Source organism: Pleurodeles waltl, chromosome 9 (assembly GCF_031143425.1).
Source record: "Pleurodeles waltl isolate 20211129_DDA chromosome 9, aPleWal1.hap1.20221129, whole genome shotgun sequence".
Taxonomy (NCBI): Eukaryota; Metazoa; Chordata; class Amphibia; order Caudata; family Salamandridae; genus Pleurodeles; species Pleurodeles waltl.
In genome coordinates this window covers 86,074,486-86,102,167 of record NC_090448.1, presented here as the reverse complement: position 1 = coordinate 86,102,167, position 27,682 = coordinate 86,074,486, and the positions used below count along the sequence as shown (strand labels likewise).

The 27,682-nt window shown below is 43.3% G+C and overlaps 1 protein-coding gene across 1 annotated transcript in view; it reads left to right on the top strand.

The window, feature by feature from the left end:
• The window catches only part of GRM7 (glutamate metabotropic receptor 7), a 1,785,443-nt gene that overhangs the window by 1,097,919 nt on the left and 659,842 nt on the right, over positions 1-27,682 (top strand). The window contains exon 7 of the mRNA XM_069206344.1: positions 9,346-9,485. Within this exon, the coding sequence (XP_069062445.1) occupies positions 9,346-9,485 (140 nt within the window). The remainder of the gene's footprint in view (positions 1-9,345; positions 9,486-27,682) is intronic.

Here is a 27,682-nt window from a genome sequence, read left to right as displayed (position 1 = left end):
GAAGGGTAGAAAATACCACCAGGCATATGAGGTAGGGCCCTCTGCATTATATAGAGAATTATCTGGAGGGATTTTTCCGTTTGTTGCCTCAGTCTATAAAGTTTGGCTTTGTGTATTGGAAGTCAGTATAGCCTGGTGGAACTTCCAGACACACTACTGCTTGTTTGAATCTCCTTTCATCAAATTGGAGCTTCGTGTAAGGGCAATCTGTACTTTCTAGTTGTAGATGGATTTATCACTTATTACCATATTGAAGCCCTGTCTTTATTTACAGTCTGTAGTAATATGACTGACAACCAAGTGATATACAATGGTGTTTACTTGTACAATTTTACTAAGTGATGGTTACAAATCTTAGAGGCATATTTACACAGAAGTGGCGCAGCACGGTGCTGGACCAAAATTGGTAGCACCGCGCTGCATCACTTCTGAAGTGCAGTGATGCACTCCATTTACACAAATACGGCACACCCCTGTGTTTGCCCTAGAGCTGGTGCTAAATTTAGCTGCCCACGCCAATGCAGGCATTCTTGCACCATACTGCAAGTGTGTTTGTGTTAAAGGGAATAATTGTTTATTTGCAGGAAGTTGTCCCTTCTTGAACATAAACAATCTACAGTGGCGATATGTTACTTCTGTGTGTGCTGCAGAAGTAGCAAATCGTCATTATCGAATGATTGTTTATGTGTAGGAAGGGACATCTTCCTGCACATCAACAATAATTAAAGGAACTTGCTCTTTCTATGAGAAAAAGCAAAAACGAGTAAAATTATTTCTCCTCGTTGCGCCATACTAATGTTTTTTGTGCTACCTCAGATTTACGATTCCTTGTAAATCTGGGACAGCGTCAAAAGAAATGTGTGTTGCGGTGGAGCACACCGATTGCACACCCCTAAGCCACAGAATACTGCCTCTGAGGGGGCCATATTTACAAGGCGGATTTAAACTACAAAAAATGGCTTAGCGCTGCCTTATAAAAATGGCGCACTGCACAGCACCACCGGAGCATCACAAATATTGATGCTCAGGTGGCACTAGGGGCTTGTACATCTGCCCCTTATTGTGGTGGCCAGAGAGGGAGGAAGTGAGTCACAGACTTCAGAACGGCAAAGAAAGTAAAGCATATTTAAAGATAAGGCTCAAGTCTCAAACAAATTCCTTTCTGTTGTAACAGGAGTACATTACATCACCTTGTCGCTGCGTTTGTTTACAAATCCTGGAAATGTAATGAAATTCAAACATCAGCATAGGACACACTGCAGAAGCCATGTCATCACATTAAAGCTGTCTGAGGGTAATATAAATGGTACATAGAGCGGGTCTGAGGGAAGAACCTTGATGGACACTGCAAGAAAATTTGAAAATGCTTGAGAAAAATAGGGGTAAGAGTACACAATTAGGTATCTTGGTCAAAAAACAGTTGATCCATCCCAGAGCCTTACCCCAAAAGCTTATATTCATGAGGCACTGAAAACGTTATGGATAAGAGACCATGTCAAGATCTGCAGATAAATTGAGCAGAACTAGAGAAGACGAATTGTCCTGGTTCAAGATTATTCTATGATCATCAACTACGACCTATGAAGTGTTCTAAATAAAGATAGAATCTCATTTGGAGCTGTTTAGATTCCAGGTAATGAAATGGCTGAGAACCATCATATCTTTCTATTAATTCAGTCTGAAATGGCTTTAGTGAAATAGGCCTAAAACTTGAGAGGACATTAATGTCTGTCCAAGGTTTCTCAGGAAGAGGAAAAATAAAAGCATGCTTCCAGCAAGTAGGAACTTCTGCCTTAACCAGAGTTCTATTACAAATCTCTGAAAGGTGGGTGACAATATAGTACCTATAAAGATCTTAAATCCTCCCAGCTGGACTGGGTCCAGGGTTTCAGGAATCTGATTATGTTCCTTCTAATTCTACTAAAGCACTGTCTCTGATGCCACCCATGGAAGTCAACACAACCTTTCTAAGTTTACAGCTGGATCCCTGAACAACCAGTGCCCTCTTGCTACTGTGTATGGGTTTGCAATGCCATAACCCTTTCTTTGTGGAGCTGTCCAAAGACTTTGTTGATCTCAGGAATAGTTCTGGAGCGCAGGGGATAGTCACTCCTCTGACCACAGTGAATCAAGGTGTGAAGGCAAGGGTATGGCTTTGTGATGTTTTTGAATATGTTTTACATGGTCAATAACAATATTTAGATTTTTCTTAAAGGAGCTTCATGCTGGTCCTGCTCTGCCATTGTTTAGACATTTCCTCAGCAGTTTTAGCTTGGTGATTCCCTTCCCTCCTTTCTGATTGTCTGAAAAACCTAATGCCCAGGGGTTGTGTCCCAAAGGGCTGGGAACTCTCTTTCACTTGATTCAACGTATTGGTACAAGGTCTAACCCCATCTCTGACAACGTCCAACAATGCATGAACCTCTCAACCCTCCATTTCTTTAGCCCCCACATAGAATTGCAGTTAAACTTACTCAACGCCTGCAAAAAAGACAGCAGGCCATGAAAATCTCATGTCACTAGTATAAGTTCAACAATAAAAAAAATAAAACAAGGAGATCACCCAACAACTCATACAGAAGGTACGTCTGAATTTTTAGTAAGGCTGAAACAACAGCTGCAGAATGCGATACAAGAATCAACTATGATAACAAAAGGTGTGAAAGGTTCAAACTTACTAATAATGCATCAGAGTCCAGTACACAAGTATTGACGGACCCAAAATTGTTGTGAAATCGATGATAAAATATGGCTACTGGAGAGTGCAGAAATGTGTACTCTTGATTTGGGCAGAAACTGCAGTTTCTGCCATGCTTGGGATTACTTCATGACTCACAATGAGTTAGCCAGTACTGTAAAATATCTGTATAGTATAACCAGTGTACATATGGATTAGAGTACTATTAGAAATGGGGTCTCTAGTTGGTAGAAGTATACACCATTGTCCAAGTAGGGACCACAATCCTAGTCAAGGTAAATCACACACAATCCAGATTATCCTGTTCCAACCCTCTGGTAGCTTGGCACTGAGCAGTCAGGCTTAATTTAGAAGGTAATGTGTGAAGTAGTTGGTCAAAAAATCATACAGTAACACAGTGAAAATACCACAGAGAGACTCCACATTAGAAAAATAGAGATTAAGTATCTGAATAAAATAAGGTCAAAAAGAAGAAAATCCAATTTTCATAAGTAGAGTTATGAATTTTTAAAGATTAAATCCAACTAAAGCGCCTAGAAAACACTATAGCTCCGACTGGGGCTATCAGAGCGCCATTGACGAAGTCGCTCCCAACAATCTGACACCAATGGTGCTGGTCATGGAGTCACACAGACCCCCTGGTACGGAAAACGAAGAACAAAGGCATCGCACGGAGTTGGAAAGAGGCTTCACTGGACTCGTGCAGCTTCAGTCCCTTACGGTATCCGAGGAGATGAGGCGTTGGTTCCGCGCTGCGAAGCAGGTGGAGGTGAGTCGGCGATTCCATTAAGTTGCCATGGGAGTTGATGTGGTGTTGTCCACGATGGGTCAATCCTTTGTGACCCGGCAGGGTCGCTGGTTCTGGTCCGTCAGGACATGATGTGTTGACTTTGCAGTGCCGTGATAACCCTGAGTGTTGTCAGTGGAGTCGTGGCAACGTCAGACTTGCGTTGCAGGCCAGAGTTGTTGCGTGCAGCGATGTCCACTGTGCGGGAGCAGGCTGTTGTGTCGCTGGTGTTGCTGAAGTCGTTTCAGCATCGCTGAAGTCAGAAACTAGCAAAAAGCTATCTGGTGAAGTCTTTTTGGCCCTGAGACTTCAGAAAACAAGAGTCAAACTCAATCCAAGCCCTTGGGGAGCACTTCTTAACAAAGTCAGAGGCCAGCAAGGCAGCAGTGCAACAGCAGGGCAGCAGTCATTCTCAGCAAAGCAGTCCGGATGAGTCCTTTGGGCAGCCAGGCAGTTCCTCTTGACAGGTTTCAGGTTCAGGTCCAGAAGTGTCTGAGTTGATGGGGTCCGGGACCCAGTTTATATACCCAAAATGCCTTTGAAGTGGGGGAGACTTACTTCAAAGAGTGGTTTTGAAGTGCACAAGTTCTCCTTTCAGTACAGGTCTGTCAGCCAGGGTCCATGTAGGGGGTTTGGCACTCCATTGTGTGACGGCAGGCCACTAGCCTTCGAAATGTAAGTGTCAGGCCCCCCACCCTTCCAGCCCAGGAAGTATGCAGATGAGTGCAAGTATGACTGAGTGTCCTATGTTTGTGGTTGTCTGGGTGAAATGCACCAGGAAGCTGTCAACCAGCCCAGCCCAGACGTTGACTGGAGACAAGCTGTAAGGTAGAGATGGATCTTAAGTGCAGAGAAATGCTCACTTTCTAACTGTGGCATTTCTAAAATAGTAATATAAAATCCAACTTCACTAATAAGCAGGATTTTCTATTACCATTCTGGCCATACTAAGTATGACCTGGTTACCCCTTTCTGACCAGAATTTACCACACAAACAATATATGAGGGTAGCCCTAATGCTAGCCTATGAAAGGAGCAGGTCCCACAGTAGTGTGAAACGTCCTGCCTTTTACCTACATAGCAATCTGCCCTATGGGTTACCTAGGGCCTACCTTTGGGGTGATGTATATGTAGAAAAAGGGGAGTTTAAGGCTTGGCAAGTACTTTTAAATGCCAAGTCGAAGTGACAATGAAGCTGCACACACAGGTCATGCAATGGCAGGCCTGAGACATGGTTAAGAGGCTACATATGTGGGTGGCATAATCAGTGCTGCAGGCCCACTGCTGGCATTTCATTTACAGGCCCTGGGCATGTTGTGCACTTTACTGGGGACTTACAAGTAAATTAAATATGCCAATTGGGTAGGAGATAATGTTACCATGTTTTGAGGGAGAAAGCATATGCACTTTGGGTAGAAGTGAGCACTTTGGGTAGAAGTGGTAACGTGCACAGAGTCCTAAAACCAGAAAAAACAGTGTCAGAAAAATGGAGGGAGGAAGGCAAAAAGTTGGGGATGACCACCGTAAGGCTGTCAGGTCTAGCCCTTGCCGTACATTGTAAGGTTATTGCAAATCACCAAGCAGCTCCTTCTAATCTCATTTTGACGTATGACATGGGGTATTTTATTCCATGTAGTACATGGTCACACCATCACCCTTCTCACATCCTACCTAAATCCTTGATATTTTGCTCTTTTCAAAATGAAAGAGTTATATTGGTGCAAACCTGAAGAATGATAGCAGAATATGTAGTGTGACATTAACCATGCCAGAGACATTTGGTAATTTGTTGCAAAAAAATAAAGATATTGGAATCAGTTTAATGTATGCTTGATTAAACGATGATGTACTTTGAATGTGCAGAAACATGCATATATATTCTGTTTTTCTTGTAATGACTTATAGTGCACAAAAAAACAAAACATGTTTACCATAATTATGTCCTTTCTTCTGATTGATGTCATTTGATTTCATTTGAGAAAAACAGATCAGAAGAAGGTAAAGCCAGTTCCGGTTTTTAGTGTTTAAACTTCAGCTGACGTGCCTTTCATCTCAACTGCTGGCTTTGGCAAGAAATACAAAAACATCAAGGAATACTTGAATTAACCTCAGTCAATGGCATTCGCTCAGGCTGCATCCCAGTCCATCGTTTTTCACCCACCATGACACCTCAGTTTGGGCTCAAGTGTATGCACATCAGTCTTGACCATGAACCTCCTGGGAACAGTCCAGCCAAAAATGCTAGGTAAAGGAAACTTTTTTGTGTCACCCTAAATGGGACGAGTATGCCCAGACGTGGGACCCATGCACACTATGTCACTGGAACCTAGATGTGCCAGGCTGATGAGCCCTTAACTAGGACAAAACCAGTCCTGCGTTGCATGTGTTCTGGTTCAGGTAGGACCTGGCTTGGTAGTTCAGGCTAGACTGTTCCGATTGGAGCAGGTTCAGGACTGATTTGCATATAGTTGGGTGCAAGCTGAGGTGACATGGTGTGCAAAATATTGCTGAATTAGGATATGGCCCGGGTAATGACAAGCATCTGAGATTCATTAAAGCGTTCCAGCCATCACTTTTTTGTATACTTTAGCTTTGGCAACAGCATTATAATATCACAACTCAACTGTAATAAATTAATACAGCTGAGCAATTGTGTATGTTTTTTATTTCAAGTGACTAAAGACATCACCTCTTGAATGTAATAATGACATTAAAGATGGGCTCTTATCAGGGATTGCATGCTATTTATTATTACAATGATTTTCAGCAGGAAGGTAAATATTTGCCAGGGGAACAATAGTAAATAGTTAGAGAATCACTTCCTCACAGCACTTAAAGTTGTGTAGATGGTGGATACTGTCACTCATATTTGAGGACAGGGACTTATTTCTTTTCAGTCAACAGCCTTGAACCTAAACCAAGTGAAGGAAAGGTAGAGGGGTGAAATAAAGGAGATACACACTGGAAAGCAGCAGCAAAGGGAGATAGTAGGGGTGAACTAGAAACTGAAAGAGTGTTATATAAAGACTGGAGCTGTAGGGAGGTGGAAAAAAGATGTTTGAGGTGAAATCAAGTCAAGGCTGCCATGGTATTTGGCAACCCTAGAACTTGCCAGCTCCTGTGGTGGTCTCCAAAACATAACTGTGGGCCCACCCACTTATTATTATTATTTTTTTTACAAATTAAGTAAGTCTCCTACGTATTAAAAATGAAACTGTTTTTCTAGATGTTAAAATGGTGCTTGAACTCTGCTGTACTTGTTTGTTTGCTGTACTTGTTTGTACTTGTTATAATTTAGTATGTTTATGAAAAATAAAGTTCACTTTTAAATTATTATTTTGCCTCCTGCAAAGCAGCAAGAAAACTGTTTTTTTTTATAAGCAAGATGACTGGGTACAGACGCATTTCTATTATCATTTGTTCTGTTTTTATATTTTCATTTACAGGAGCAATTTTTGAGGCAATCACTTTAAATTATGCGTCATTATTTGCAAATGTCTAGGTCTTTTGTGTGTTGGAGAGAACAACAAATTGTGGTTGCACACAATGTGCCGGTGATGTGCTCTATACATATATGAAGTACTTTTGTGGAATAATTTGATTGGTGAATAAGAGAAATAGGCTTTGCTACCAAACAAAAGTTTCTATTTTAACAAAAAGAACTGCCAAATTCCTTGAACATCTCTATTTGCAGGATATTATTAAGAAAATGCAATATTGTAAAAATGTTACAGTTATTGTACAAACACAACCTTAACTTCCCATTCACTTCTCATGACTTAGGAAGAAATGTACTCTGACTTAATTAAAGACATGGCAGTGATGACGTGTGTGATATGTCCTTGGATGACATTGAAAATGACATATTTAAAAACATCAGTGATGAGGTGTATGCTATGCAAAGAGAATAGCCCTGCAGCAATGCCCCGTGTATTGTAGTCATGACCTTTGACTGCAGGCCTTGTTAGTACATATGTAGAACATGTAACACACAAACTACACCTATGTAATGCAGACACTACCTAATGCTCTCAAACATTGTTTGCGGACTGTCACGAGCAACGTCAAGTTGAAGTTGTAATTAAACAATGAATGAGCAGCGCCCATTCACCGTGTGCCTCTAAGAGTGTAAAACTCTTTTGCCACTCAAAGAACCCCATCACGAGTTAGGTTTAGTTACCGATTTAGAAAGAAAGTTTTTTTATGAATTAATTAAGAACTACAAGTGAAAGTGGTTAAATTGTTGTTTGGAAAAAAGGGGCAAACATTCAGAATTACTACAGGAACAAATTTGGCATTTCTGATGCCTGATACCCCCAATTCTCAAGGGACCTTCAGAGTACTACCATATTCCAGACTCCGGTAATTATTGACATCTGCAGCATCAGTTATTTCAGGAGTCGGAGCACCGATGCGAATTTCCTGACCCCGCCCCAAAATGGAACCCTAGCTGTCTCCGGTAGTTCTGCTTATGCACATAGTGGGGGTCATCATGACTTCTGAGGTCTTTGGTCTTTCAGGGTTGCAGTGGTGGTCTGATTGCCACCAAAGCAGTGGTCTGATCGCTTTGCCGGCGGTCTGACTTCCACATTACGACTGTGGCAGTTGCACCACGGTCAGACCGCCATCACCGCCAGTTTCCCGCCACAGGAGGGGCTGGCGGTCCTAATTCGCCAGGGCAGCACTGCAAGCAGCACCGTTTTGGGGATTACCTCACCACTCTCCACCAGCTTTTACATGGTGGTAGCACCGCCAGGTAAAGGTTGGCGGACATGGGGTGCATGGGGCCCCAGATGGGCCCTGCATTGCCCATGCACTTTGCATGGGCAGTGTAGGAGTCCCTACGGCCAGCCCTGTCGCACTGTTCGCTGTTTGGTTTGCAGACAGTGAACAGCGTGACAGGTGCTGGTGAACCGTACGCACCTCAGCATTGCTGCCCGCTCATTTATGAGCCAGCATCAATATTTTGGGCTGTTTTCCACTGGGACAGCTGACCCAGCAGGAAACACCTAATGGGGCCCGCAGGAAGGTGGCCACACTGGCGGCAACCTGACCGCTAGAGTTTGCTAGACGGCCTTTTCCGTCTGCCAAACTCAAAACTACCCCCAGTGTCACTTACCAGGATTTACGGGATGCTGTTGATGATGATGTTAGTGATGGCTTCTTTCATGCGCTGTGTGAGGTCATGAGTGCCGGAGAATGATGTGGAATTTTTAGGTTTTATTTTGAAATATTGTAGTCTTTTCGTCTTTCTAAAGCTTTTTATTACCAGTGGGCAGCAGGTTGCATTAACACCCACTGACCTAAGGCCATTCCAGAAAGTGCAATGTGTTTTTCTTTTCAATTGATATATCGTGCTAATTATTAATTACGTGGCTTTGAGTTACATATTTAGTACACATAGGGGTAAACAACTATTTTGCAGTTGCTGTGATTAACACGTTTTCTTTGGGACTGATGCTATAATTGGTCCCTGACATGAACGTGCATGTCATCTTTTGAACTAATACTTTAAAATGTAACTCTCTGTGAGCCTTGAAGTTGTCTAATTTCTTGAATTTACACAATGTTGGGGTCCAGGTTGCTTTGCTGTATGGCTTCACGTTATATCTACATGGTTCTCTATATACAGTCATACAAAGTGAGATTGGCCAAAATTCTGGTCTGGCTGAAGACAGCGTAGATGACATGAGAGAACCTGGAAGCATTCTTAGGAAATGAATAACATTTCTGAAAATCGTTTAGTATATGAAAATTCACATTCGGTGAAATTTCCAAACTTTTAAATTAGCAAAAGGTCAACTCCTGCTTGATTAGAGCCTGACATTTCTTCTATGTTGTGCTCCTCTTTCGATTCTAGGAAGTGCTGGAACTCCAGTGGTATTTAACAGAAATGGTGATGCTCCTGGACGATACAACATTTTTCAATATCAAATCACTAACACCAGCACCCCAGGCTACCATCTTGTCGGACAGTGGACCGATGACCTGCAGCTGAACGTAAGTCCAGGATGCTTTTTCCATGTTCCAACCGTTAAACAGATTTGTTGGGTAACGGAAGGTAGAGCAGAACTTACTCCCTAAAAATCAAAAGTGGATATGCACAGAATGTATTACAGGAGCAGCTGCACGATTTATTTGCAAGTTAAATTCCTCCCTGCTGACACCTGCAGGTCACGAGCTTCAAACTTGGCTTTTCCAGGTGAGTCATTTTCCAGCTGAATTCGATGCAGGAGGTTGTAAAAAATTAGATAGTAATAAAACTTGATTTTATATTGATTAGACTCTATAAATTTGAGTTTTATTATGATTACTATTGAACCTTCTTACCATCATGGCAGCTCATTTTCCAGCGGTGATCCCAAGGGAGGATCTCTTAACTGAGTGTGCGTCTAGAACGTATTCGGATCCGGTTGTCATGTGCCAATAATTTAGATAGTAGGATCCATGTATGGTATAAGTTATGATAAAATAACCGGAAACTTTGTTCTATTATAGTCCACTAACCACAGCATGTTCAGCTTACTTTGAATACCCACATATGCAGTTTGCCTCCTTTGGATTTCTAGATGCTGCTTCAACAACACCAGAACTCTGTGATTTATTTCCAAGAAGTGTTTCCTTCTGTGTAATTTTTAAGATGACTTGTTTCATCAGCATTGTGATTCACAAGGGAAGTTGTACTTAATTGTAGTTTAAAGTTCAAGACGGATTTTAAAAACTATGTAGAAAATATAATTTAAAATCATTTTCATTAGCAAGATACAACTGAGGTCATTTTCCATATGTTCTGTGGTCATTAGCTGACTATTATTCTTTGTTGATTTTTTTTTCAGAATTACAATACGAGGGCTCGGTGTATTACTTTATATACTCACCATGTACAAACATGGATTGTGACCACTGCTTGGGGTACCTGGCACAAAAAGCCTGATGAAACACTGGGCCCTATCAATAAATCTGGAGTGCAATTAATCCTTTCTTCTCAATACTGAGGGACGAGGAGAACCTGCATCAAATTATTCAGAGCAATTACAGTGTAATTCAATGAGCCACACATTAAGGCAGACATTACACCACTGTTGCAGTCGGACTGCTGCCAATGTGGTGGTCCGGCACCCACATTACTACTCTGGTGGTTGCACCATGGTCGGACCACCTACACCGCCAGATCACGACTTGTCATTGGTCTGGCGGTGCTGGCGGTCCTGATCCACCAGTGCAGCACTGCAAGCAGTGCTACCCTGGGAATTATTAGTCCCCTCTCTGCCACCTTTTACATGGTGGTAGCACCGTCATGTAATGGGTGGCGGAGACAGGGTGCAGGGGTGCACTTGGCATGGGCAGTGCAAGGGCCCCCATTGCTTTGCAGACGGTGAAAAGCGTGATGGGTGCTGGTGCACCCTACGCATCGCAAAATTGCCACCAGCTCATAATTGATGTCAATGTTGTGAGCTGTTTCCCGCTGACCCAGCAGGAAACTCTTAATAGGGGTCACAGTAGGGGACCGCAATGGCGGTAACCGACTGCAGAAGTTTGGTAGGTGGCCTTTTTTGCCCGCCAAACACATAATGAGGGGCTACATCTCAGAAACCATCTTATTATTTCAAAGGGCTTTATTACAAATGTAAAGTCAAACTTATATAAATGAATCTTGTTGGACTTTTAAACCTTGGCATGGTTTCCCCTAACTTTTTGCCTGTTTCCTAGGTTGTTGATGTGTGCTGGACTCTGTTTTTGCTGTTTTTGTTACTCTGGGTACTTTACCACTGCTATCCAGTGCTAAAGTGCAAGTGCTCCTGTACAAAATGTGTATGTAATTGGTTATCCATGATTAGCATATTTGATTTACTAGTGCCTTTAAATATGATTAAAGTGTAGATTCCTTTTGGGAGCGGATAGACATGTGGAGTTTGGGGTCTCTGAGCTCACAATTTAAAAATACATCTTTTAGTAAAGTTGAATTTAGGATTGTGTGTTTGAAAATGCCACTTTTAGAAAGTGGGCATTTTCTTGCTTAAACCATTTCTGTGACTCTGCCTGTTTGTGGATTCCCTGTCTGGGTCAGTTTGACAGTTGGGCTGGTTGCATCTCTCACTAGACAGTGACACAAAGGGAGCTGGGGTGTAGCGTGCATATCCCGATGAGCCATCTGTGCTAGGAGGGAGGAAAGGAGTGGTAACTCACACCTGAAATGGCTGTGCCTGCCCTCACACAATGCAGTCTCCAACCCCCTGGTGTGTGTCTGGGGCCTGGCCTGGGCAAAGCAGGATTTCACAAACAAAAAAGACTTTCCTTTGAAGTAAGGCTACTTCAAAGGGCAAAATGGGTATAAGAAGGTCATCCAAAACCACAGACTTTGGATCACTTCTGGACATCAAGAAGAACCTCTGCCTGGAGAAGAGCTGAAGAACTGAGGAGGAGTGCTGCCCTGCCTGAGACTGTGCTTTGTGGAGCCATCCTGCAGTTGCTGCTTCTGCCTGTGCAAGAGGAAAAAGACTGGACTTTGTGTTGCCTTCCTTCTTGTGAAGAACTCTCCAAGAGCTTGATTTAGAGCTTGCCTCCTGTTGTTTGAAGTCTCAGGGACAGCAAATACTCTCTGCCAGCACTTGGAGCCTCTGCTGAGACTCCTGCCCTGCCAAGTGGTGCACATCCAGTTCCTAGGACTTTGAAAGGAGAAGCTGGCAGAATAAGACTGAAAATCGACACACAGACCACTGTGCGGGGAAAAATTTGACGTACCTTATGAGGCGCGGCTGAAAATCGACACGCCACCAGCATCGCAGCTGGAAAATCAGCGCACGGAGCTGGAAGAACGAGGGAGGCTGTTAACGTCACAACCCTCATTGCACGGTTTTGCTGAGACCGTGTAGCAGGATTTTCGACGCAAGCCTTCCTGGGCGTGGACAAATGATGCAACGCCTGCCCGGGCCCGAGTGCTGCCCAGATCAACGCATCGCTCGCCTGCGGGGAGGAAAGAGAACGCACTCCGGCCCAACCGGAGAAGGAGAAACTTGCATGAGCTAGGTTGCGGGTGAGAAATCGACGCAGCGCTTACCTTTTTCGATGCACAGTCGTCCATGCCGGTTATTTTGACACGACGCAGGTAGATTTCCTTGCGAAAAGCATTAGCATTGTGTTTAAAATCACATGAAGACTCTTTTTGTGTTTTAATCAATAACTTGACTTGTGTATGTTGGATTTTTGTCATTTTGGTCTTGTTTTGTTTAGATAAATACTTCCTATTTTTCAAAACTTGTGTTGTGTCATTTTGTAGTGTTTTCATTAAATTACTGTGTATGTTGGTACAAATACTTTACACCTATCACTCTGAAGTTAAGTCTTCTGCTTGTTCCAAGCTACTAAGAGGGTGAGCGGGGGTTAGCTGAGGGTGATTCTCTTTTACCCTGACTAGAGTGAGGGTCCTTGCTTGGATAGGGGGTAACCTGACTGCCAACCAATGACCCCATTTCTAACAAATCGCAAAACCATAGTGTAGAAATACAAAATCAGCAAAGGAGAGTTAAAGTGTTGTACTATATTAAATTGCAAAAGCATATAAAAGACAAGTATCCCAATAGTGATAATGCAGAAAATCAGAAACAATGACTGATGCTTACATTTTGAAAGTAAGTTCTCCTGCCTGACCATTTAATCCTAAATTTTAACTATTCTAATGCTAAAGAATTTCAAAGTAAAATGTCAGCAAACAACTCTTTTGAGCTTTCTGTTAAGAGAAGTGCAGCGGAATGAAGCCAGAGAGAATCTAAGTTTAATGTGATATCTCAGTAAGGTTCACTCTCCGCTAAAGACAAAGGGAATCTGATTCTTTCACTGGGTAGAGCACACTTTTAAGTCCCTGTCCTTCAGAAGCTTGCATCATTTAAAAGGTATCTTCACTGGAAAAAAGATCAGTAAGTTATTTTTTATTTGGCAGGTTGACTTCAGAAACCCTACACGCCGACCTTGCACCCCCTGACATATCCAGGAACCTCAGAAGAGTCACAACCATCATTCCAAGTGACTCCCTTCATGATTATGGCTCCTCTTGCTTATCTTCTTATCTCCTGAGCACTATGGACTCTTTATTAGTTCAATCTCGGATCCTGGCAGTTCATAGAAAAGCATGCAAAAAAAACCTCAAGTTAAGGTTAGGCAAGAAAAATAATTGTGGCCCTCATTCCAGCCAAGCTAAGAAAAACTGAAATGAAATCTGCTACTTATCGTTGAAATAAAAAATGAATATATAAAATAATACTTCTAAAACATTATAACATAATGTCATTTCAAATAATTATATGTAGCTTACTTAAAACATTACATCCAACTGTGCACTTTATTCATATGCATTGCAGTACACCATTTAAATGAATACATCTCTTCACATTATGCAGAAATGTGACCACCAAAATTGTGACCGACAGAAAAGTGACCACCCTTTTACGCTCATGTTTAAGAGGCCCAGTGGCACAGCTGACCATGATGTCTCAAGCTCCCCACTGAACCTTGAGGTTGCAGATCCTTTGAGCTCTGTGAATTCTGAGTATGTTTGATAGCTGATATCCTAAGATGATTAACAGCGGGTGAATACACAAGACATAGATCTTCATGGAAGGATAAAGTGAAGCACCACTCATAAAAATGTAACTTTGTGTGGCTTTGACTGGCCTCATAGATATGGTGTAAGGCAAGGCAGTGCAAACCTCTGCATTGCCTTATTCAACTCAAGAGAGATGTTCGATATGCACTGCGGTGAGTGTTCCCACGCAACACCCATGGAGTTTGACGCATCCCCAGATTTGCAAGACCTTGTAAACCTGGGGATGCACCAACATCTTACCCCTCCCCAGGGGAGGTTCAACATGGTGAAATATCTTTCCTTGTTTTTTCCTCTTTATATGTGCCCTGTATTGTGCAGCACACATGGAAAGAGGAAAAAGCTTCTCAGGATTGTTTTTGCGGAGAAAGGTGACCCTTTCTGAACAAACAATGCAGCACCTAGCCTGCATTGGTGCTAGGCTGCCAAAATGGCAATAGCGCAGTGGGAAAGGGCAGCAATGCACTATATGCCATAGATGCAGCACATTCCTGCCCTATCCTTTTGATTCAGGGCAGCGCAGCAAGGTGACTTGCTGTGCTGCCCTGCACCAAAAGCCTTTAAATATGGGCCTGAGTGTATGAAATAAGTCTTAATATGTATCTTATGGTATGTAATACTATAGTATGATTTGGATCAGATTTTCCTTGGTGATGTAAATACTAGAACGTTTTCTAAATTCGATTATTAAATAAATATATTCAGAAAAGCTGCTGTAAAGTCTGTTAATAGATCCAACTGCATCAAGTGCTCTGTGGGCATTCCTATAAAACTAAAAATGAATCTGGTGTCCTAGGTCCTGGGCCTTTCAGCAGTAGGCAGGCACCACTACAACCGTGAGGCTCTAGGCGAGACCAGATCCAATGGGTATTGAAAAAACGGCAGACCACGTTAAGTCAGTTCAGGCTTTTCAAAGCTGGACCACTTTTGCATAAGAAGAACTGTACACTACTTACATTCTTGATTGAGTAATTATGAGGCTAGAATTACATGAAAGGTTGCATTGTACTACAGACAACTCATCGCCTTACTCCCAAATTATAAAAAGAAAATTGGATTGGTACATTGCGAAATGGCTCCAGGTTAACAAATTCTCAACTTCTTTGATGCACCAGTTGATATGCACTCAATGGCATGTAATCTGGTGAAGACCGGTTATTTCGTAAAAATGCAAAACATTTCGGAAAACATAGGAATCTCTAGGCCGAGGATGTAATTAATTTAAAGGAAAATTTGATTGTCCTTCAAGAACCCTTAAAACTGGATGACTAGAATAAATGACTCAAACATACATGGAGACATATGTTAATTGTCTTTTTTTTGTTGCATGCTGTGTCTGTGGTTGAGTATTGTATTATGGTACTATCGACCATGAGGTCAATCAGTCTATTCATAATAATAAGCTTTGTTCTGCAAACCTGATAACCTATAAATGTAAAAGTTATATTACTGCTTGTTAAAATGTAGATATGTTAGGAGCACATCTGGAAATCATCGAACTGAAACAAGATAAAAGTGATATGTTAATTTCTAAGTGGAAGTAGTGTTCCTTTACAGTGTTCCAAATTAATAGGTCTATTATTTGGTAACTAGTCTTATCGACTCCATTAAGGGATACACTCTACGAAATATATGATCAGGATCTCTCAACAAGAAGAAGGATGAGAAGTGAGATATTTAACACACAAACAGGTGATGTGCAGAACACTACACTCTATATCGACGCCACTGGTTGACCTCTTCTCTAGCCCTTCCCTGTAATCGAGTGGATGAAACATTAAAGGCCAGGCAATTGTTCCACTAATGCAGCCCCTGGAGAGTAACAGGCAATCATTTTTCCTTCTTTTGTCATCAAAACTTTTATTAAATGCGGGTGATGAAGAATCTGGACGCGGCTGGCTCGGAGGCTGAACGCAATTGAATTTTCCTGGCCCTTAAAGTTTTATGTGTAAGGGCTTCTCTTACCTATTTTATTACTCATGTCTGACAGGTATTTCGCCGACAGCACATCATTTGAGACCTGAGTCTGACAATTATGTTGAGGTGTGGACATGACTTGCACTCGAACAACGTTGGGTTCCGGGGAGCGAAACCTCCTTTCTGGTGGTTTGATTAAGTCTGAGAAAATGAGTCCCATTGTCGGGTTGTTTGACTTCATTAAATAAACCATAACGTTTTCACATTGCTCATTACGTTGCCTTATTCAAAGCCAAAATGCATCTTGGTCTGTTTATGTTATTCTTCGTTTTTGCAATCTGGTCAATTATTCAAACGCTATTCGATAAATCTTCCTGTTTATCTTCATAATGCCCTGACAAAGCACCACTTGCTTTATGTGATTGTCAATATCATGTTCCATCATGACTGCCCGAAAGAACATTTTGACCTTATTTGGTGTATGTGCGGATCCGCCCATTCTATGCACCAGCAAAGGCAGTTCCAGGGCTGATTTCTGCTGTAATATTTGGGTGGGACTAAACATAGGATGTCGATAATCTAGAGTACCCAGAATGCAAGGTACTAGCTGAATTACAGGTGCACTGTAGGGGCTCCCAATACACTCTAGAAATCACTTTGAGTGTTTGGGTGCCCTGCACAAGTGCCTACTTCGATTAGTACCTCGGCATTTACAGGCTAAAAACTCTGCATTCCTAGGCCAGACACTGAGTTTTGCTAATCTTAAATTTCCAACTGTTGGCCCACCTAAGTGTCCACTATATAGGGCCCGTTTTCGATTATAAAGGTTAATTTCTTTAAGAGATGCCCTGCTTCTAAGCTCTCAGAAAACATGTTCCTTAGCTTCAAGCAAAAAATAAGAATTATACATTTCCTAATTAGATGAACAACTCTACTTATGTGCAGAGTAGAGACACAGAGTAGGCAATAGATGGTTTCTCCACACCATCTGGGCTCTGCCATTAACATTTGGACTGTCACAACTATCATGTACATACCTGTAACTTGACATCACTTTAGATTAAAGTGTTAAGTCACTTGGAGGAAAAACCTTGCACTCAAGTGAAATATTGTCGTGAGTGGCTGGCACAACATAGTTTCACAGTACCCGTGTGAGAAACACTACACTTGCTACATGCAGCCTGCAAATGGGAAACTCTCCAAACTGTTCCAAGTTTGCTCTCATACGAAAAGCTTCATGCACTTCTTTGTCAAACCCAACTGACTGGTCAAATCATCAGGATATATAGCATTCTATGGAAATGCCGTAGCCTAAATAAAAAGAAACAGAGTGTGTGAGTCTTGCGCTTTTGCAAGTGAATGGAATACATTACTGAGTAGGTGCATTGGCGATGCAAGATTATGAATAAATCACCTCTAATCTGCCCCAAATACGAACCAATGGACTGCATCACTGTTATACTTGCTTTCAGTCTTGGAAGGGAGGGCTGCACAGAGTTAGGCACAGAAACTTTAGTGTGCCAGAGCCCTTCCCTCTCCCACCTTTTTCCCAGCATGAAGAGTGTCTTTCGTGCTGAGGAAAGGTCAGCCTGACAGACACTCTTCATGTTCAGGTCAGACAGACATTTGTTATACAAGTGGTAAATGTGCAGGCGCCTGATTGCCTGAGCAGAGATTTGCCGGACTGAAGATATCACACCTCTATGGTTTGACCGCCTCAGCCTGGCAAAATGGTGGGAGAAAGTCTCCCTCACAATGAGGGGGAGCGTCACTCGTAGCCTGGGACCTGAGGGCTTCAGTTTTAAAGCCCGAAGAGCTTAGGGCCGAGTGTTGATCACTGACTCCTCGTTACGGAATGGGCTTGGGGTCAGCAGATCTCACTGACCCATCACAGTCTTTGATGAGGTAGGTTCTGCCGCCTCCTCTCATTGGCTGACCAAAATTCCTCTGAGGCTTCCAAGGTTTCCATCAAGAGGTACTGCAGAAGGTAAGTGTTATTTTTTTATTTAATGTCTGGTGTGTGTGTATGAATGTATGTGTACATGTGAGTGCATGATGTGAATAAGTGTGTGTGTGTGTGTGTGTGTGTGCATGTGAATGCATGCATATAAGTAATTGTCCATGTGTGTGTGTGTGCCCCTCCAAATGCTATATAAACCAGCATGTGTTAAAGCATGTTAAGGCCTGCCATGAGTCTCCATTATAGATTCCACAAAATTTAGCTTGGCATCATTTTTAGGGTCGAGCATGCGTCGCATGTGCATGCGCATGTGTATTGCTTGCGAGACGCTTTATGAATTAGAAAAGGGCTTGGAGCCCCGTCCCGTCACGTCAGTGTCTTTCATTGGTTCGTGGGCTTGCCTGTTAAAATCTGCTTGCTTTGATTAGTGGAAGGCACGCATACGTCATGCCTTTTCCGGTGGTTAGCCCTCCTCGAGCGCAGCGACCAAGTACTGAAAACATGCCAGGCTCTCTGTTTCCCGTCAGGTTTGTGGACTACTTTTTCTCTATTTCTCGCTCGCTTGTCCTACCTGTCATGAAGCATTCGTACCGCATGTCTTTTCAGTTAAATTCACTTATAGCAGCGTGCTCCCTTATGGTTTAGGAGTGTCGCCATCTCGCATCACCCTCGAAAAATGGTTACCATTCATTTCTTTCATAGAACCACCAATTAAATATCAGCTTCAATCTCATTCACGACCCAGTAAGTTAAAGGTTGTTCCAGTGCGTAACACTGGGTTTCACCTGAGCCCACGAGTCTCCCATAGCTCATTTAGCCCTCAAGCCATATCGCTTGTCAAGTTGATACGATAGATTTAACAACGTTTGCTATTCTTGTACATTAGAAGAATATTAGGCAGTGGGCTGTTTTTCTAACGTGCTATACGGGTCAGTTACAAATAAGAATATTTGGTAAACAAGTATATGTATTTGCTGTCGATAATTATTTTAAATGTAAGTAACCCACATGTCATATAAAGCATCTGCTCGACTGGCTGCTTCACTTTGTTTCAACATCAACCTAAAAGGTTACAGCTGAGAAACAGGAAATCTTCTCCCAACTATAACTTTCAGAAATGGGCTAGTTCCTAGATGCGTGATGCATGCCTCTCCAAAGAAGTCCGTAGATTGATAGTATCATCTTCTGACAGTGCCTACATGTATTGCTGTTTCATGCAATGCTTATTACAGGCCATATGATCAGTTATGTTGCCACTTGGGCATGATTCGCTTATAAAAGGTATCAGCTCTGGTAACATGCGGCTATAGTACATGTACTGAACATTGGAAGAATGTATCTTTAGTTTGAGGCAGTAAGCTTCTTAGTGATCGATACCCCCTGATTAATAGATTGTAAATATTGTGACAAGATAGCATTAATAAAGGTATATGACGTACACAGAAGAACACACTTCTGTGTGTACATTAGCATGAAGACCTTAGGGAGTGGTTTAGTGTGAGCCCTGTCTAGATGGTATTAGGTTTTCTGTAGCAACAGTGTTGGGGGGTGCTCCTGTCAACTTTATATTGTTAGAAGTAATACAGTTTATGGGTCCCAATCTGCTCACACCCCTTTCATCATTTTCGTTTTGTAATGAAACAAGGCGAGTTGGAGATATCTGAACGAAGGTTCTGAAAAAAAAACTCAGACACAAAACAGGGGATGATCCTACAGAGCCTATTCCCTTTTTTGTGCCTCTCGCCTTCACTCGCTCTCCTGGCAAAGTGCTATGTAATCAATAAAAGCATTGCACCCTAATAAGTAGCTTTAGTGGTTTAAGCCTGCAGTTGTACACCCTTTACCTCTATAGACAGTTACATTTCCCTGTACCAAATGGACCTTTGGAAGTTACATTTGCTCGATTCTATTCTTCTGTTCTAAGGTTCTAGTTTGTAGATGATAGTCAAGTCCCAAAATGTTCCTTTCACCCGTTATAATTGTATAGAAATACTGTTTACATCTGTTTCCCCCCACAAATGCGATAGTGCAGAGGAAAATACATTCTAGTATGATGCAATAGGGCAGTGGTAAGGGTTTAATGTTTGGAATATAAGATTAAGGCTGATGTGATAAGGGGTAGTGGCAATAGCCATTGTGTATTTATATTTGAGACAGCATTACCTTTGAGAAGGCATTTTTTGATTTCCCTATAACTTGGACGGTTTTGTAAAGATGTTTCACAAGAGAAAAAATGTAAGAAGCATGAATTTCCCATTTAAACTCCCAAAAGAACCTTTGGTGAAGCGTATAACACAAAACGCTGGATGGATTTTACACCACAATATCTCATGAAAGTAACACAATCAGAAAGCATGCTTTTTAGGGTCGAGCTTTTGGGAGTTAGAAAAGGGCTCGGAACCCCGTCCACGTCACGTCAGTGTCTTTCATTGGTTCGTGGGCTTGCCTGTTAATATCTGCTTGCTTTCATTAGTGGAAGGCATGCATATGTCATGCCTTTTCCGGTGGTTAGCCCTCCTCGAGTGCAGTGACCAAGTACTGAAAACATGTGGCTCGCTGTTTCCCGTCAGGTTTGTGGACTACTTTTTCTCTATTTTCGCAGCGTGATCTCGCTTGGCAGAACTCGAGTGCTTTGCATGACATCAACCCTGTTACATAGTTAATTGCACTTTTGCCGGTTACGTACATAATTGCACTTTTGCCAATAGGTTTTACTACGAGTGAACGGTAGCAGCGCAATCGCGCTGTTTTTTTCTTTCAACGTGGCAAGAAAAAATTTGGTTGGGAGTTTACAACTGGTAATAGCTGTAACTCGGACAAATGCGAGACCCTAGTGCATTGCACATGCTTGTTTAGCATGGTGACTTTTTGCATGTTGTTACACTTATGCAATAATGTACCCAGAAGACACTGTGGGGGTCATTCCGACCCTGGCGGTCATGGACCGCCAGGGCCGGGGACAGCGGGAGCACCGCCAACAGGCTGGCGGTGCTCCCAAGGGCATTCTGACCGTGGCGGTACAGCCGCGGTCAGAAACGGAAAACCGGCGGTGTACCGCCGGTTTTCCGCTGCCCTGGGGAATCCTCCATGGCGGCGCAGCTTGCTGCGCCGCCATGGGGATTCCGACCCCCATACTGCCATCCTGTTCCTGGCGGTTTTGGCCGCCAGGAACAGGATGGCGGTATGGGGTGTCGTGGGGCCCCTGGGGGCCCCTGCAGTGCCCATGCCAATGGCATGGGCACTGCAGGGGCCCCCGTAACAGGGCCCCACCATGATTTTCAGTGTCTGCCATGTAGACACTGAAAATCGCGATGGGTGCAACTGGACCCGTCGCACCCCTTCCACTCCGCCGGCTCCATTCGGAGCCAGCATCCTTGTGGAAGGGTGTTTCCCGCTGGGCTGGCGGGCGGCCTTCTGGCGGTCGCCCGCAAGCCCAGCGGGAAACCCAGAATACCCGCGGCGGTCTTGTGACCGCGCAGCGGTATTCTGGCGGCTCCCTCCGGCCCTGCGGATACCGCGGCCGGCGGGAGTCAGAATGACCCCCTGTATTTGTAGCTTATTCATTGTAAGTGTTGCTACCATGCAGTCTGTTCACCATTTCCGAGGTTAGGCACAGAGAATGTGAAGCCCTTGTATAATTATTTTTCATTGGAGATAGACCGGCTTCCTGGTACATTTTACCCAGGTATGGGGTTTATGCTGTCTCAATGTATCTGGAAGAGGGTTCTTTCACTATGCTCTCAATAGTGTAGGTAGGACAGATAAGACTGTAACAAATTGCAACATCATCATGATTGAATTGTTTATCTTTACCATTCTTATAATGCTGGTTACCATGCTTTGTTTCATCTGCCTAATAATCACATCTCATGCTTTCTATACAATAATATGATTGTTTAAATAAATGTTTGAAAAGCCATTTTTGTATTTTTCTTGTGTCTAACTGTTGGACCTGGCCTTTTTTGCGGGTTCATCCCCAGACTTTTTGCCTCCTTCCTCCTATTTTTCCTGATCTCTTGCTGTTGGTTCTAGGACTCTGAGCACGTTATCGCTGCTGATCAGTGCTAAAGTGCAGATGCTCTCCCTTCTAAAGTTGGTAAGATTGGCTTAGACCTAATTGGTACATTTAATTTACCTGTAAGTCCCTTGTACAGTGGTACAGTGTACCCAGGGCCTGTAAATTAAATGCTACTAGTGAGCCTGCAACGCTGCTTCCGCCACCCACAGAAGTAGCCTTTGAAACCAGTCTAAGGCCTGCTAGCGCAGGGCCTGCTTACGCATTTTTCTGCCACAGGAACCTGGCATCTAAATTTACTTGCCAGGCCAAGAAATCCCTTTTTACTTCATGTAAGTCACCCTTAAGGTAGGCCCTAGCTAGCCCTATGGACAGGGTGCCATGTATGTAGAAGGCAGGGCATGTACCTGGTTGCGTGGCCTGTCCTGGTAGTGACAAACAACCTATTTGGTTTTTCAATGCTGTGAGTGCTGCCTTCTTATATGATTGCATTGGAAATACCTTGCCTTATGTTTAGGGGTATTGTCTGATTTATGAGGGGTAGCATAGGCATGTTTGGTATGGTTATAATGGTAGTGAGAAACACTGCTTACTGGTGTAGGTGGAATATTTATTACCATTGCAGAAATACCACTTCTAGAAAGTGAGCATTTCTCTGTAGGTATGACTCTGGTGTTTTGCAGCCTGACTCCAATCCATGCGTGGGGCAGAGTGACAATTGGGCTTCGTGCATACTTTTCAGACAGCCTGTACACAGGGATGGTGGAGGTGTCACATTGGTGCATCTACATACTGAATGGTCTTCCTGGGCTGAGAAAAGGAGAGGCACTTGTGCCCTGGCCTCACACAAAGGGCGTGTTTACCCCCAGCTGATGTCTGGAGTCTGTGCTGGAGGAGAGAGGGGACACTCTTAGAACCAGTTGTAACTGGTTGGAACCTCATGTCCCCCTCTTTGTTAACAGTGTCCAAAACTGAGTATAAGTACAGGGGGTTTTCCCTATGAAAGAGAGACACTTGAGACATTTGTAACATACTTGGAACTGGACACAGAATGCTGCAGGAGGGACTCACCAGGAATCTCCTTGGACTTCTGCTGCTGTGCTGACTTTGACCTGCTGGGTCTCTAGGAGGACCTGCCACTGTCTGCATCCCCTTTGTGCTGGCCTGTTGCTGGGACCTGTGCAGTAGCCCCGGCCGCCTTCAATTGCCTGCTTGAAGCGCATGAGGAGGGCTTCTTTTTTATCGCATAACGCCTTGACCACTGCTTTCTTTTTATGAGTATAGGGCCTGGAGAAGTGCTTACGTTTCAGACCCATCGCGCCTTGTGAGCGCGTCACTGTTTGCTGCTGAACAGAAGTCATCGCCACGACCCGGGCATCAGTGGCTGCAGAGCGCATTGCAAGTGCACTGTACAACTTGCCCCCAGGGCACGAGAAAGAGGAAGGTGGGAGCAGGAGTGCTCCTGGTGGTGCACCCGGGGCCTGGGAGGCCGTCAGGAAGCCCCTCTGTGTCACATGCAGCCATCCACTTCTGGAGCCTGGGTTCAGTGTGGCTGAGCCTCAGCTGAGGAAGAGGCCGGCTCCCCCGGACAGAGGCCGGGGAGCCAGCCAAGATTGCTGGGTATTGGGCCCCAAAGTGGCAGTCACGCCACGAGGACGTGGGTGGCTGCTAGTGGCATTCCCACCAAGGGAGAAGGACCTGAGAGGTCTTCCCATTTGGCTGGAGGGTGCAGGATTCCCTCACTGTTTGATTTCCCTTTCCGGGCTCCCGTTGACATGCAGAGCAGCGGCTAGTGCATTCCCCACGCCAGTGGGCAGGAGAGCCCCCACTTGGCTGAGATACCACAAAGACGTGGTGGCCTCTGAGTGAGGAGTGGGGTCATACGTACCTGCACAGTTTTTCATACTAGGAGCACAGGAACTACTGTGTACCTCGCTTGCATCTGCGATTACTGGCCCGCGTCCGACAGAAACGCAGGTGCCTTTGCTTTTTTTGGTGATATTGTGTGTCACCATAATATAGGCATCCCTTATGATGTGTCTATGGCCCTGTGATGTTCCTCTATGGACATTTATGTTGCTCTCATGACACGTGATATGATTTTGCTGAGCCCCATATATTATTTGATATTCCTGTTGTGGGCATTTATGCTGATATGTTTTCTGCTTATGAATTGCCATGTGTTTGCTAATGTTCCTGTTATGGGTGTTTAGGCTAATATGTTTTCATGACGTGCCATACATTTCCTGATGGTCCTGGTATGGGCATTTATGATGATGTGATGACTTCTGCATTATTTTAGTGATGTTTTCCTGACTACTACGTATGTTGCAGAATAATAAGTAACCTGGTGTTATATGTGACTACTGCTGTTTTTTGCAAAGTAATAGTAATGTGTGGTGTTCTGACAACTGTTAGGGTTACAGGGTATTACTGACATGTTGTGTTTGGTCTCATGATGTTGTGTACAATACAGTTTATTTTTATATAACTTGGTGTTGTGTTTCATTTGTGGTGGGGATAGTGCGTCACGTGTGTTGTGTGTGTTGTGCAAACGCTTTACACATTGCCTCTGGGATAGGCCTGACTGCTCGTGCCAGGCTACCAAGGGGGTGAGCAGGGGTTATCCTGGACATGTAACTCCCTTGCCCTGACTAGAGTGGGTGGGTTCTGCTGGGCTTAGGTGCATACCCTAGCCAACCAGAAACCCAATTTCTAACACTTACCATATTCATGCGAAGTAGCAATGAAAGGGTAGATCTGTTTCCATAATTTATTCGGGAATCAAAGTAGTCATGTTCGAGGTTGCTGATACCATCTGGTACCCTGGTAAGTTTAGAGGTTTGGTTGTATCACTGTGGACTAGCCAGGAGTTACGTTGATATTCTCTGATGGTATAGACCAAGTCCCTATAGCCTGAAGTTTTCTGATACACAGTGCTACGTAATTCACATCAAGCCACAACTACTTCAGTGCATAAATAACAAATGTGGATAGGTAATAGAGGTATGGAATTAGTAGAGGTTGCATCTTCCACGTGGGAAGATGCAGTGCTGCAGAGGAGAGATACAAGCGGAGAAGGCTAAAAGGACACTGGAAACGGAATGAGGAAATACGTTATAGGAAGGAGAGGGATAGCAGAGCTGCAGGGCTATGGATACAATGTGAAATCTGAGAAGCTCTGGCTGCAAATCAGTATTTTTTGTATTTATGAAGAAGTTGGTTACCCGCATAATTGGCTTCATAACCTCCACATAAAACCTGTGTATGTGGAAACATGGAGTCAGTATAACTAAATAAGGCCCAAATCTATCAATTTACAGGGTGTGGGAAGTAGGGTAAGTGGAATGATTGCAAACTGTTCAGTCGGTGCTCGGCAGTCCAGTATACAGGATATTGCTGATGTCATCCCTTGAGCTGATATTGACTAAAATCACCATTTTATACTCTTCTCGCAGTTCACACATTAATAATCGAGCAAAGTTCCTTAAGGTGGTGAAAGGATTAGGGGACAACTATGTTGACACAAACTGTCATAGAAAGGATATTGTCGATTTTAGGCCAAAGTTTTTTGACACAGGTGGCCTGTGGACAGGGGAGTTTTTATTGTAAAAGGGCAAAATACTTCATTACCACATCAACCTCTAAACAATGTAGGTGTTGTGAGAATTATGTTTAACAAAATGTAGGAAGGGAGCTTCCCAAAGGAGCTCCACTGTTAGTCTCAGCTTGCTCATACTTTTTCATTGGTCAACCATTCAGCAATTTATTTTTGTGGTCAGAGGGGCAGAATATTCATGTCACGAGAGCCAATACTACAGCAATTCATTTGTTTTTGTGACTAGGGGTGCAAGATATCCCCATCCACATGGCATGAAGTTTCTCTTTCAGGTCTGGGAACACATCATTTAACATAATTTAACGTGATTGGACTAAATTGCAACAGATGATGAAGGAGAATCCAATAAATGGAAAGAAATTATACCACTGTGATACTGGGCCACATGTAGCAAGCTTTTTGCACGTCGCACACAGCGAATTTCACTGTTTGCGATGTGCAAAAAGCATATCGCAATGCACAAACCCTGTTTTGCGATTCGGTAACGTGGTTACCGAATCGCAAAATGGGATTGCGACTCGCAATTAGGAAGGGGTGTTCCCTTCCTAATAGCGAGTGTCAGTGCAATGTAGGATTGGTTTGTGACCGCGAACGCGGTCGCAAACCAATTGCATTTTGCACCCATTTCAAATGGGTGGTAACCCATTCGCAAAAGGGAAGGGGTCCCTGTGGGACCCCTTCCCCGTTGTGAATGGCACTGTAAAAAAAAATTCAGAGCAGGCAGTGGTCCTATGGACCACTGCCTGCTCTGAAATAATTAAACGAAAACGTTTCATTTTTCGTTTTTGTAATGCATCTCGTTTTCCTTTAAGGAAAACAGGCTGCATTACAAAAAAAAAAAAAAACTGCTTTATTGACAAGCAGTCACAGACATGGTGGTCTGCTGTCCGCAGCAGTCCACCATCCCTTTGAGGGCCGCCATTTGCAAGGGAGTCGCAAATTGCGACCCAGCTCATGATTATTCATGAGGTGGGCATTTGCGACCCCCTTGCGAATCGCAGATAGTGTCAGGGACACCATCCAACATTCGGATTTGCGACTCGCAAATTGCGAGTCGCTCTGACTCGCAATTTGCGGGTCGCAATTCTGAATGTTGCTACATGTGGCCCATTGTTCCCTATTTGCGATATTTAGGTTATCTGACTCTCCTGCACTTGCTGTTCTGCTTCTGATGAGAACTAAGCATGACGGCCGTTGATCAAAGCTGACAGCACCACCTTGTTGTACAGTTTTGCTTGTAGTAAATATCCATATCAAGGTGACATTAATGGGCCATGAACTCTGGTCAGGGTGTTATTGTTAGATTACTTGTGCTGCTCCATTCTCCAGAAGAGCCCTGGAGCTGCACTCCTTCCAGATAATTCCAGTGTCAACAAATCTTCACAATATATCACATTATAGTGGATTGTGAGCAATGTTTTATAAGCATATTTGTTTAAGGGGCTTTTCCCCATAATGCTTGGTTCATGGCTAGGTCACGGTGAAATTGTATTTGTATCGGAGTAATTAAAGTGATTTTGCGTTACTTTTTAGATGCGAAAATTACACTGTTATACCCCTTTGGTTAATAGTGAGTAATTTTGCATACAAATCCCTTCCACAGTAGTACAGCAATAACTTAGGCCCATATTTATACTTTTTTAGCGCCACATTTGCGTCATTTTTTGACGGAGAAATGGCACAAACTTGCAAAATACAATTGTATTTTGTAAGTATGCGCCGTTTTTGCAACAAAAAGCGGCACAAATGCAGCGCTAAAAAAGTATAAATATGGGCTTTAGTGAGTGAAATTGGTAGCTGGCTGCTGCTGTTCATGTTCTGTTGCATTCAGCACTATGTTCTTAGTGCAAGATGAATCTTCAGGTCCATTTCGGTTGCGCTGTTGCACTTTACGCTATAAAAATTGCATTAAATACTGAGTTACGCTCCTCGCGTAATTCCGCACAATCTTGTGCATAAATAAACTACAACAAATTACGCAAGTCACACTCCCCTCTGTTCATGATTTGCAGGTGTCATATCCAACACCACACTTTGATGGAAGATTCATGGGGAACTCAAATACACAGATAGTCTGTGAAAAGAGTTT